The sequence below is a fragment of the Phacochoerus africanus genome, chromosome 7, assembly GCF_016906955.1.
Source record: "Phacochoerus africanus isolate WHEZ1 chromosome 7, ROS_Pafr_v1, whole genome shotgun sequence".
Taxonomy (NCBI): domain Eukaryota; kingdom Metazoa; phylum Chordata; class Mammalia; order Artiodactyla; family Suidae; genus Phacochoerus; species Phacochoerus africanus.
In genome coordinates, this window is record NC_062550.1 from 65,442,112 (window position 1) to 65,454,677 (window position 12,566).

Sequence of the window (12,566 nt, forward strand, 5' to 3'; positions counted from 1 at the left end):
TCTGGTTCTGTGTTTTATTGCTTAACAATATATTTTGACAGTTTTGTAAACAAGAAAAAGCAACATATATATCAGCAACAGTAGTGTAACTTTACATAGGACAACCTGTTTAATCTCCAACACAGTCTAACCTTATCTCATTGACTTTATCTCATTGTCTTATTCAGGAAGTATTTAAGGCAATATCTCTTGAAATACATTGGCATTAACGTATTCTCCTAGATATTATCAGTGTTATTTCAGTAAAAGCAGTCTAAATCAAAATATATCTGCTGAAAAATAGTAGTACGTTTTAAAAATGACACTGCCGTATATTTTTAGCAGATTCTATTTTTATTAAACCAAAGATGTAAATTTACATATTTTCTAGATAGAATAAGAAAGTGACCACTGGCAAGTCTATCAAGACATAAGGTTAGATAAGAGTAATGCCCTTCTTTCCTGTGAATTTATGGAATAAATAAGGTGATTCTTACAAATGTAGTTCTGTTTATTTTCACAACTTTCACTTTCATAAGCTTCTCTTGATTTGTAAGATAGACAGGCCTGTAGTGATTGAGGTGTAGGAAGATCAAACCTAAAGGAGAAGAAATAGCATAGTATCCATGCAATTATATAACAAGCAAATACTAGGGAGAAGAAATATAAAACTTTCACTTCATATACAAATATTTAAAACATAATATATATGTAATATGATGTGATTGAATTGAATTTCTACTAGTAGCACAGATAAATAAGATCTTTATAAATTCAAAAGTTACTAATAGATTATTAAACCTTAAGTATGTAATAAAAATTCAAAGAAGAATGTAAGTGTCTGAAAGGAAGGAGAGCATGCTGGTTATCATTGCTTATAAAAGCAGACAGAAATTAAAAACAAAATAATAAAAAGCCTATGAATAACAGGTCCCAGTAAATTTTTCTAGTGGAGAAAAGAAACATTTTTAGGCTCTATAGCCTTTAGGCCCATAGTGAGTAGAATTTAAAATGCAAGAAGATTCTAAAGATATACCAATGACCTGAAAGTTGAGTCTTAGAGAACAATGTGGTTAGAGAGAAAGTAAGAAGATATTAAACCATGGTTTGTGTTATGGGCTGAATTTGTCTCCTTAAAAATACATATGTTGAGGAGTTCCCTAGTGGCCTAGGTGTTAAGGATTTGGTATTGTCACTGCTGTGGCACAAGTTCACTGCTGGGCTGGGAACTTCAGTATGCCCAAGGTATGACCAAAAAAAAATGCATATGTTGATAATCCTGCCTTCTAGTACCTTGGAATATGAGTGTATTTGGAGATAGGACCTTTCAAGAGGTAATTAAGATAAAATGAGGTCATCAGGGTGGGCCCTAATCCAGTATTGCTGGTGTCCTTATAAGAGGAAATTTGGACACAGACGGGAAGATCATGTGTAGGCACATGGAAAAGATGGCCATCGGCAAGCTAAGGACAGAGGCCTCAGGAGAAATTAATCCTGCCAACAACTCGATCTCGGACTTCTAGCCTTCAGGACTGTAAGGGAAATAAATTTCTGTTGGGTAAGCCACTCGGTCTCTGGGAATGTGTTGTGAGTAGCCCTAGAAAATGAATACAGATTTTGGTACAAGTAAAAGGTACACTGTAAAAAATACCTAAAAAAAAAATATGAAAGTGGTTTTGGAACTGGGTAATGTGAAGAAGCTGTAAGAGTTTTGAGATGCACATCAGAAAAAGCCTAAATTGCCTGGAAGAGACAATTGGTGGAAACATGGATGTTAAAGGTGTTTCTGGAAAGACCTCAGATGGAAAAGGGAAACATGTTACTTGACACTGGAAGAGAGGCAATACTTGTTATAAAGGGGCAAAGAAGCTGGCCAAATGGTTGTCTAGGGTCTTTCAGTAAAGTGAAACTTGTAATGGATGATCCTGATATTTAGCTGAAGAGATTTCTGAGCAAAGTGTTAAAGGTACAGCCTCGTTCTCCTAGTTGCTTTTAGTAAATGTGAGAGGAGAGAGAGAAATTGAAGAAGGAATTATTAAGCAAAAAGGAATCAAGAACTGAAGATCTTGAAAATTCTCAGACTGTCCATCTTACAAAAAATGAGAAAGATTATTTTTTGTGAGAAACGTGGGAGGCCGACACAATTTTTGAGAACCTTATACTGGCAGAAACACTGCCAGCTTGGACTGAAGGGGACAGAGACAAAGAATGAAATGAAGGACGGCTGTCAGACATCTGGGATTCTACAGAGTGGGCCAATATAGTTATATGGCTATGAACAAGTTTTATCCTTCAAGATGGAATTCCTATTGTGGCTCAGTGGTAACAAATCTGACTAGTAACCATGAGGATATGGATTCCATCCCTGGCCTCGCTCAGTGGGCTAAGGATCTGGAATTGCCATCAGCTGTGGTGTATGTAGGCTATACGTGCCTCAGATCCAGCATTGCTGTGACTGGTGTAGGCCGCTGGCTGCAGCTCCGATTAAACCCCTAGCCTGGGAACCTCCATACGCTGCAGGTGTGGCCCTAAAAAGCAAAAAAAAAAAAAAAAAAAAAGTTTTATCCTTCAAGAAAAGGAAAGAAGGACCCCAAAGACAGTTTGGAGGTTGGAAGGGCTTCCATTGGCACTGCAAACCCAAGAGGCACAGGCCTGGGGATTATCCCCTTACTCAGAGGCTCAGAGAGTGGGACATCTCCTTAGGGTCAGTGGGCCAGGACACCACTGCCCAGAGCCAAGGGGTTGGGTGAGAGAACTGCCCAGGGACCAGAACATAGAGGCCTAGAAGAGAGAACATGGAGGTAAAGGGAATTATTCTTGGCCCTTAAAAAAGCCTTCCCCCCCCCCCCCCGCAAGTAAAGTTTGTTTTCACCAGTTAAACTGAATCCTGTAAAAAATTTGAAATTCTATTTTTTTTCCATGAGAATACTAACTCCTTGTCATTATCTGTCTGATATGCTGATTTTCTTCTTCTTTGGGTAGTTTATTTTTTTAATTATAGTTGATTTACAATATTTCTTCAATTTCGCTTGTACAGCAAAGTGACCCAATCACACAGAGTTCTCCGTGCTGTACAGTAGGAGCCCATTGCCCATCCATTCCAACTGTAACAGTTTGCATCCACCCGTTGGCCCTTAAAATCTAATGGAATTTTTCCTGCTAGGTCTCAGACTTGCTTGGGACCCATCACTCCTTTCTTTTTTGATTTTTCCCTTTTTGACACAGGAATTCCTATGTCATTCCTACCATGGCATTTTGAAAGCAGGTAATTTGTTTGAATTCACAGGCTCACACCTGGAGAATTTCACATCAAGTCTCACCCATACTTAATTTAGGTGCTAGTTAGATGAGATTTTGAACTTAGAGTTAATGCTGGGATGGGTTAAGAACTGGGGGCTGTTGGGATTGGGTAAATATATTTTTCATATGAAAAGGGCATTCATTTTGGGAAGCCAGAGGGAAGAGGGATATGGGCTGAAACCCTGTCCCTTCAAACTTTATGTGATAAAGTTCTAAATCCAAGTATTTCGGAATGTATTTGGAGATAAGTTTTTCAAGAGGTAGTTAAATTAAAATGAGGTCATTAGGGTGGGTCCCAATGTAATATAGATGGTATACTTATAAGAAGAGAGAATTTAGACATAGGTACAGAGGAAAGGCCACATGAAGACTCTGGGAAAAACAGCCCAGGAGACAGGCTTCAGAAGAAACCAACCTGCCAACATCTTGATCTTGGACTTCTAGCCTCTGCACTTTATAAAATAAATTTCTCTTGTTTAAGACACTTGGTCTGTGATACTTTGTTATGACAGCCCGACAAACTGAGATGATATGTAAGAAAAAGTCTCAGGAGGAGCTAATTAAGGAACTGAGTTGTGTTACCTGCTTATTGAATCATGCTGGATATGGGACTGGATTTAAGTTACTGTCTCATTTCCCAGTTCCCTCAATGACCTTGAAATTCTTCCCTAGGAACCCTTGATTTCTGTTATTTTGGTCAAATGTAGCAATTAAGTCAAGAGCAGAGAAGCCTGCATTATATTAGACAGATACTTACATATCAGAGGGCAGAAGTGAATCATTTTCCCACAACCAGTGCCGGTCAATCCCATTGTAGTAGACTCCAATCCAAAAGAAATATTTTAAAGAGAAGAAATGCTAATGATAAAAAAAAAATACATACAAAGTTCCCATTATTACCTTTTAATCAACTGCATGGAAGTACTCTTTAAAAATGTCAACATCATATTTATATTTATTCAATTCATCCAGTCCACAAACTCATTAAAGCATGCTATATTCCAAGACCATTTTGAAATGCTAATGATACAGCAATGAACAACACATATTCCCTGCTGTCATCGAGATACAGAAAATAAATAAAAATGAGTAAAAAGATAGTGTGGATTTGGGGCATGACGGAGCAAAGTTTTTAAAAGAACAGCAATACCGTGGTAGACATTTTGGAGATTAATTTTTCCTCCAATGTCTATCATGTTTCTTCATATGCATAATGGAATCTCCTTTAACTGGGGAACTCACATAGTAGGTATTTAACTCAGTGCTATGTACATTGCCAGAGCTGGGGACAGATTTTCCATCTTCATCTAGTGTTCTAGATCCTGATGCACTGATTACATAATGACAGTAGTTTTGGACCACAAAGGCTGTACCATCTTGGTATTGGACTACACCAGGTTCTTTTCTTCTCTGATTGAGATTGTCCTTATAATAACTGTATCCTTCTAAATTCATTCTTTTTTTTTTCTTTGTTGGTCATGCCCACGGCACTTGAAAGTTCCAGGGCCAGAGATTGAACCAGTGTCACAGCAGCAACCCAAGCCACAGCAGTGATAATTCTGGATCTTTAACCCTCTGAGTCACCAAAGAACTCCTCTAAATTCATTATTTTAAAAATATACATTACAGTTGATTTACGATATTCTGTCAGTTTCTGCTGTACAGCAAAGTGCCCCAGTTATACATATATATATATTCTTATTCTCATATGATGTTCTGTCACAAATGATTGAATACAGTTCCCTGTTTTATACAGCAGGACCTCATTGCTTATCCATTCTAAATGTAATAGTTTGTATCATTCTTTATACATTCATGAAAGGCATTCTCACTATTATTTCAAAACATATCTTTCCTCTTTACACAGGAGGTCGATCCAATGCCACATTTTGCTGATGAAATGTAAATAAAAGACAAACTGCTTATAGACTTCAGCTGTTTGTCTAGTGCTGAGGTCAAGTAAAATGTCAAAGAAGTCAGGTAAAAATTTAATCCAGCTCATCAACTTCAAATATTTCACATATCATCACGATGCTCAGTTAAAGTAATAACTTACCATCTCCTCTCTGTTTATCCTAATGAGACTGGAATTTAGAGATGAACAGGCACGTTGACTGTCTTTCCAAGTTAACTCTTCCTTGGAGATGTAGTAACAATTGCATCGGAACCAAACCCAATTCTTTGGACAAGAATGATGAGGTCCCAGACACAGTTTCTCTATCATGGCATTGAAAACAATCACAAAAACTGATTTTATTATTTTTTAAAATGTACCATGCAAACAGAAGTCCACCTTTTGTCATTAGAGTACATTACGTGCAGGCAACAAAAATTACTCAAAATAAAATTATGAATTAGAAATGAAAATTTTTCTTATTTTTCTCTCAACTTGCTGTTACATGTTGGGCCCTTTATAGATCACATAACACAGGTGAACTAGAAGCTATTCATTTAGGGAATGGCTGAATCACTAGTATTCTTACCTCCATACCCTTTATAACATTTAGAGGCTGGAATGTCTTCACCTTATATAAACATTAGATTAACTTTTGTTGAGATTTTGCCCATCTAATACAAACTCTACCCTTCAAAATTTGTCCTTACATCAGGCAATCTATTCCCCTACAAATGCTGGAAATCTTACAAGAATTTCTTTGAAAAAAAAGAAACAAAAGCAACAACAAAACAAAAACCACACACACACACACAAAAACCCACAAAACCCTTACCTCTGTCTTCGTATCTTTCAGTTAGTTATATACAAACCTCTCTTTCACAAGACTATAAGTTATTTAATGGCTGGGACTATGTATATATATTATATTTACTATTACACATACTAGAGTAACTTGCCCCAAGAAATCTCTATGTTTGTGAACCCAACACAATAATACATTTAAATCAATGTAAGAAATCGATCTATAAAACCAGTGCCTACCTTTTGCTGGATTATGAGAGGAGATTGTTTGGAAGATGCTGCAAGAATAGTCAAATATCATAAGTAGATCTTTCTTTAAATTGAAACATCAAAATAAAATAATCAAAGACTGCATTCCCTAAGTGTAAATCGGCAATTTTCAAAGAAATAAAAAGGGAAGAATTTTGATCAGGTAAAGTTGTTGTGAGCCTAGGATCTGCTTAACGCATTCTATGAAATAAACCATGTTCTCAAGGGAAGACAATGTGGAGGACTGTAGTTACTTACTGCTTGCAGTCAAAACAACCACTGCAATGGCTACAGCCGTTAGGAAAAGGCACATGACACCCAGCACACTAGAAATCAGCCTCCATGGAAGAGGTGAGACGTCTCCTGAGAGAACTGAATACACAAGCACAATTAAAAGCAAATCGAACTCATGGCTACCAAAGGGGAGGGATAAATTAGAAGGTTGAGATTAATACATACACGTGACTATATGTAAAATAGATAAGTCACAAGGACCTACTGCATAGCACAGGGAGATCTACTCAACACTGTGTAATAACCTACGGGGGGAAAGAATCTGAAAAGGAATGGATATATGTCTACGTATAACTGGTTCACTTTGCTATACACCTGAAACAGACATAACATTGTAAGTCAACAATACCCCAATAAAATCGATTTAAAAAAAAAGAAAGCAGAGGGAATTGTTGAAGCAAGACAATCAGGACAAATAAATGCTTTAGAGTAGTGTCCACCTAAGAACATGTCAAATACATGTTAATTCTTGATTCTCACAACAAACCTGTAAAATATTTTTACCCAATTCTAGATAATAATGAAATGACTGAGGTAAAAAAAAAATGTCATTTTTTACATAGGTTATTTGTCTAAGATAACATGACCAATTCACAGTAGAGTCTCTAATTCACTAATTCTGCCTCTAAATCTTTGTCATCCCTCCCCACCAAAAAAAAAAAAAAAAAAAGGAGGGGAGGAAGGGAGGAAGGAAGTGGGGGAGGAAGGAAAAGTCAAGCAAGAAAACTGCAAAACCAGAACAGCAATTGATTCATTTAGACACTGAGCTCTTCCCTGCTTGAAAAGTAAATGTGACTGCTGCATGTTAGATTAAGAAGTTAACAAATATCACTCATTTTTCCCACACATATTCCCTCCCTTCCTTAAGTCAATGAACACATATCAAGGTTCACCATGTGTTGTGCAAGAATGAGAGCCAGTGATGGAGTTACAGAAAGTATAAGAAGCTGCCTCCACGCCCAATGGATCTATAGTCCACCAGTTGGAGATAGTTGGAAGATCAGAAGCAATGAAATGCCAGCTTATTTTTGTCATTCCAACCCTAGAGCAGATTATCTAAAAAGATAATCTTTGAGGATCACCCTGATCTTTCATACTAAATTCCTTTCTCCCACTGAATTTATTCCTCGGTATTATCATGGCACTCATCTCTTGACTTATGTTCTCTTCATTCATTGTCACTATCACACCTTAACCATTCAACCTAGACCTGATTGTAGGTCACCCGGCTGATTGCACTGAGACCAAATGCTTATTTTTCTTTTTATATGCCTCCTAACTGCTGCGTTCAGCTGAACCAAATTCTACCTTCTCTTTCTGTATCCAGGTTGCAGATATCTGATGAAGGAAGTCAAAAAGCCTGGTCCTAACTCACCTCAAGGTCTCAGACTTCACCTTGATTCTCAATGGCCTTTGACAATGATTTACTATTGGTCAATTTCTCTCATTTTCAGCATTAGTATGTTTTTTCAAATATCTACCACTGCGCATTAATCATCTCTCCTACAGAAAATGAGCAAAGATCAAAAGACTGAAAAACTAGAAAGTTTTGATGAGGGGAAGATGTCAAAAGCTGAGGTTTCATTTCATTAGAAATCTCTTTGGATTCTGATCTCTAAGTTTTAATCTATTTGAATTTCCATTGGATTGTATACCTCTCCACCTTTCTCTATTGTTTCTATCTGTCGCAGCAAAAAACGTGGCCCCAAAGCTGTCCCTCAGTGAGGATTTCCATCCCTTCACAAAAACAAGAAGGAGCCCAGAACAAGATAGAATTAAAAGATAAAGGAAGCATTGTCCAGGCTACTGGCTGAGCCAATCTAGGTAGAGGCTTTGACTTGGTGGGATTTTTCCAGGTAATTTAGGGAAGAAAATAAAAGCTATTTTCAGTTGAACAGTAATGTGTTCCAGGTACAATCACAGCCATGCTGAAACTATTTTTGAGAATTCAAATTCAGCAGTTTGAGAAATGTCCTTTAACCTTGTTGCAGGGTTAGAAACACAACAATCTTTTCTGTGAGTCATAAAAACAATCCTGATAAAAAACCAGGAAAACGATTTATTGTAATTAGAAAGTCTACAATAAAATGTTAGCTACTCTCAAATAAATTATGTGAATAAATAAGATACAATTTTAAAAAACGACAGTGGGAACTGTTCTGGAACTTTGGTGACAGGATCTAGAGCACTTTTGGAAAATAGGCAGATGATACAAACAATAAGAATTGTGAAACAAGGGGCTTAAACTGTTCATGACCAAAAAATTGACTTTTAAAGAGATAAAACAGAAATAGATATCCCTGAAACAGATTCTAATACGTTAAGAGGGTTAGCATATGGGAGTTCCCGTCGTGGCCCAGTGGTTAACGAATCCGACTAGGAACCATGAGGTTGCAGGTTCGGTCCCTGCCCTTGCTCAGTGGGTTAACGATCCGGCGTTGCCGTGAGCTGTGGTGGAGGTTGCAGACGCGGCTCGGATCCCGCGTTGCTGTGGCTCTGGCGTAGGCCGGTGGCTACAGCTTCGATTCAACCCCTAGCCTGGGAATCTCCATATGCAACGGGAGCGGCCCAAGAAATAGCAACAACAACAACAGACAAAAAGACAAAAAAAAAAAAAGAGGGTTAGAATATGATAAGAGGTAAAAAAAAAAAAACTTCACTGACTCCAAAAAAATCCATGTCAAAAATTCTGCAGATCCCCCAAAATTACTATACATAATTTCTGTTTTGTTTTACATGTTTGTTTAATTAAATATTTGAAGAATAGACTACATACAAATATATTCACATATCATATCCACGTAGATCAATGACTTTTCACAGTGGGAACACACCTGCAAACCTTCATCCTAATTATAATATAAAACATTTCCAGCAACATAGAAGCTTCCCACAGGGCCCCTCCCAGGATCAAATGTAACTATTATCCCTTTTTCTATTGCCACCAAAAAAATAAAGAATATAAAAGGATAAGTCTAGAATTAACAGATACATAAGACAGAAAACAGCTTTATGGTGACTTCTAAAATGTACATTTGTCTGTATTTTTAACATTTTTCCTAATGCACATATGTTTACTTAAAAACTATTGCTTATAATCCCTTCCTCTAGAAGGAATATTCACTTGGAATTCTATTATTAATTTCAAGCAAACTTACCCCCCGAAGTGCCTTGTTTTACCACACACAAAAAAATAAACCAACCATCCCCCCTCCAAAAAAAAAACACTTGGGTGGGGGGACAGGGAACTATCAGATTGACCTCTGCCGTTTCAGAAAGCTGAACAGCCTATGGCTGAGCTTTTATCTCTTTCCAGGAAGATCATTTGGTTTGGAAAAGACAAGCCTGTAGCAATTGCTAACAAGGTTCCAGAAACTAGAAAATCACTTGCAATTTTACAGTCATTAAACCTTATTACGCCTCCTTATGTTTCCTATTACCCAATCTATTTTGTGCTCCAAATTTAGAAGAAATATATGTATGGTTTGCATAAGTAAATAATTTTGTCAAAGATTATGGCATAAGGTGTATGCTACACTCTAGCCCAGAAATCAATCAGTCAACATGTTTACTTTTCACATTACACAAACAAGGTGTCTACACTCAGCCCTTTCCACTAGATAGTCACTCTTCCACACTTGACCTTCTTGTCTCAAGGGAATTACTTTCCAACTCTTCTATCCATGTCTTTCCAACTCTTCTAATTACTTTCCTTTAAAGTCTACATCAACTCTCACTCTAGCAGTGAGATTTCTAAACTGGAATCCGAATTGTCTTTTAAATTATTTACCACCTGGCCTTTGTCATTATCTGCATTAAACTGACATTTAAATTTTTGCTTGTATAGTTTCACTCCCTAATGCAATATAGAAACATATTTATGGACCCAACTGGTATCCATGAGGATGCAGATTTTGATCCCCAGCCCTGCTCAGTGGGTTAAGGACCCCACATCGCCGTGAGCTGTGGTGTAGGTCACAGACGAGGCTCAGATCCCTCATGGCTGTGGCTGTGGTGTTGGCCGGCAGCTGCAGTTCTGATTTGACCTCAAGCCGGGGAACTTCCATATGCCATGGGTGTGGCCCTAAAAAGAAAAAGAAAAAAAAGAAAAGAAAAGAAACATATTTGTATATCTCCCTAGTGCATAGCATAGGTCAGTATGTAATTTTAGGCTTTCTCTAAGTTTTTATTGACTACTCTATTTTAATATAGCTTACCTGTGTCATTGACATCTTCTGCTATATTTCTGTGCTGTGTGTTACAAGGTTTCTGGTGTTTCAGCTCTTTTTTGGTTAATGGCAATTCATTTGGACCAAATTTAGGTTTAACATTATTTTTTCGTGTGTGCCTCTGCTGAGAATTCTGGTGTAGTGTACTATAACTTATGGGTTCTTCATCCATGTCTTTTTAAGACAAAAACTGTAAGGGATAAGAAGTTCAAATGTCAGTATGTCCTTCCACAATTTGGGAAGGAAAATGCCAATAAATATAAATGAAACAATAAAATCTGAGTTGATAAGCAGATATACCTATTACATTTTCTGGAAGCATGTTATCAACAGTTTGAAGCCCCAAGTACAGGAAAACACACCACCAAGAAGATATTAGTAAAGGAACCAAGACACCCTTACAAGAGTCAAAAGCTATGTAACCAAATCTTATTATATAGAAAGTAATCATTGCCTTTAGTACAGAATTTAAAAATTAACTCTAAGTCTGAGTGAATTCATCTTCAAAAATTCCAATCCATTTCTCTATAACATTGTTGCAGTTAGCCTCTTGAAACTGAATAACAAAAGACAGTAGATGTTCTGCTACTATTAGAAATTGAAATACTATGCTTATTAGCCGTGATCCCCAGGAGGCATTGCACAATTTCCCATTAAAACACAAAGTTAACAACTTCATTTTTCCTAAGTGACTCCATATGAATAACATGATTAATGAACAGTGTATCTTGTATTATTTTATAACTGAAATAAGAACACAGCCTATATGTGTGCAGAACTCATTGACGTACCAGGTTCTTTCTATGTTTTATATAAACTTTCCTCATTAAAAAGTAAATTAAAAGTAGATTAAATACCAAAATAGCTAAAATTCAAAGTTTGGAAGAATTTTTGTTGCCAATATTTTTTAACATTAGCTATCACCTTCAGTGCTGGCAAAATACTAATCAGGATGAAGTCACTTACTTGTCAAGATTCTAAAAACCTTCAATTTACGCTTCTTAAAGAACATTTATTTAAAAAGGTAACAGACATACATCAAAGATTTGGGAAGAATACAGTCAAATAAAGAAAAACTTTGACATGTTGATGTCAGAAAAAATATTATACTTAATGTCTAATTGTTTTATTAAAAATGTCCAAAGACGTAAACAGCACAAAGAATTGTCTGTTGGTCACATCTTCCAGGAATTGGGGGAGGGAGGATTTACAAGGTAATTAGAAATAGTGAAACATACCTGAGGTGAGGAGGGAATTCCTTGTGCTAAGAATGAGTATGTGTAAGTCTGAGAAAGCAGGACCTGGTTGCTGGGCACAGAATGGAAACTGTGTATCTCAATAGAAAATCTACTGGCCATGCAAGGTTTCATAATTAACCAACAGGAAATTCACTCTTTTTGTTTTTTTGCTTTTGTCCTTAGCACCCACAATACACGTGACGTAATCTCACTTCTTGTAGTTGAGTGTAAGAAAAATTTTACATGCCTTTAATTTTAAGCCATACTAAATAACAGCCTTTGTGAATCAAAAAAAAAGCATTGCTGAGATCAAATCTTCCTTTCCAATATGTATAGTTTCACTAAGATTTTACCATAGTTGCCTCTCTGGAGCCATGAATTAAATTAGATTAAGTCATAATGGCATGATAAAAAATTTGATTTAGACTTAAATTTTATATATAGACACAGAGAAATCACCTTTATTTTATTAAAGTCTCCATTGGGCTATGCATCTGATAAGTTTTGTTCATTTATTCATCAGTTTTCTTCAAAAAATTTTAACTAAAATATTAGCTCCTAAAATGTGCTGATTCACTA

General features: G+C 36.5%; 1 protein-coding gene across 2 annotated transcripts; it reads right to left on the bottom strand.

Moving 5' to 3' along the window:
* Positions 1–327: 327 nt before the first annotated feature.
* Positions 328–12,121, bottom strand: LOC125131228 (killer cell lectin-like receptor subfamily E member 1). 2 transcript variants are annotated; one of them, XM_047787557.1, is made up of 7 exons: positions 11,988–12,121; positions 10,738–10,939; positions 6,485–6,598; positions 6,219–6,255; positions 5,336–5,498; positions 4,037–4,137; positions 329–577 (listed from the first exon to the last, which is right to left on the bottom strand). In XM_047787557.1, exons 2-7 carry the CDS (start codon positions 10,919–10,921, stop codon positions 403–405), a joined length of 774 nt encoding a protein of 257 aa, XP_047643513.1. In that variant the 5' UTR covers positions 10,922–10,939; positions 11,988–12,121; the 3' UTR covers positions 329–402. The 2 variants fall into 2 exon arrangements, with proteins under 2 accessions (XP_047643514.1, XP_047643513.1); XM_047787558.1 differs by lacking the exon at positions 6,485–6,598 and having other exon boundaries at positions 328–577.
* Positions 12,122–12,566: the final 445 nt, after the last annotated feature.

Bases quoted from the DNA above. Each gene is read 5' to 3' on its own strand.
- LOC125131228 (XM_047787557.1), bottom strand. From the start codon at position 10,921: ATGGATGAAGAACCCATAAGTTATAGTACACTACACCAGAATTCTCAG. The intron at 6,256-6,484 runs GTAAGTAACTAC...CTATTCTTGCAG, and splicing joins GGTTGTTTTGACTGCAAGCA to CATCTTCCAAACAATCTCCT. The intron at 4,138-5,335 runs GTAAGTTATTAC...TTTTATCATTAG, and splicing joins GGATAAACAGAGAGGAGATG to CATTTCTTCTCTTTAAAATA.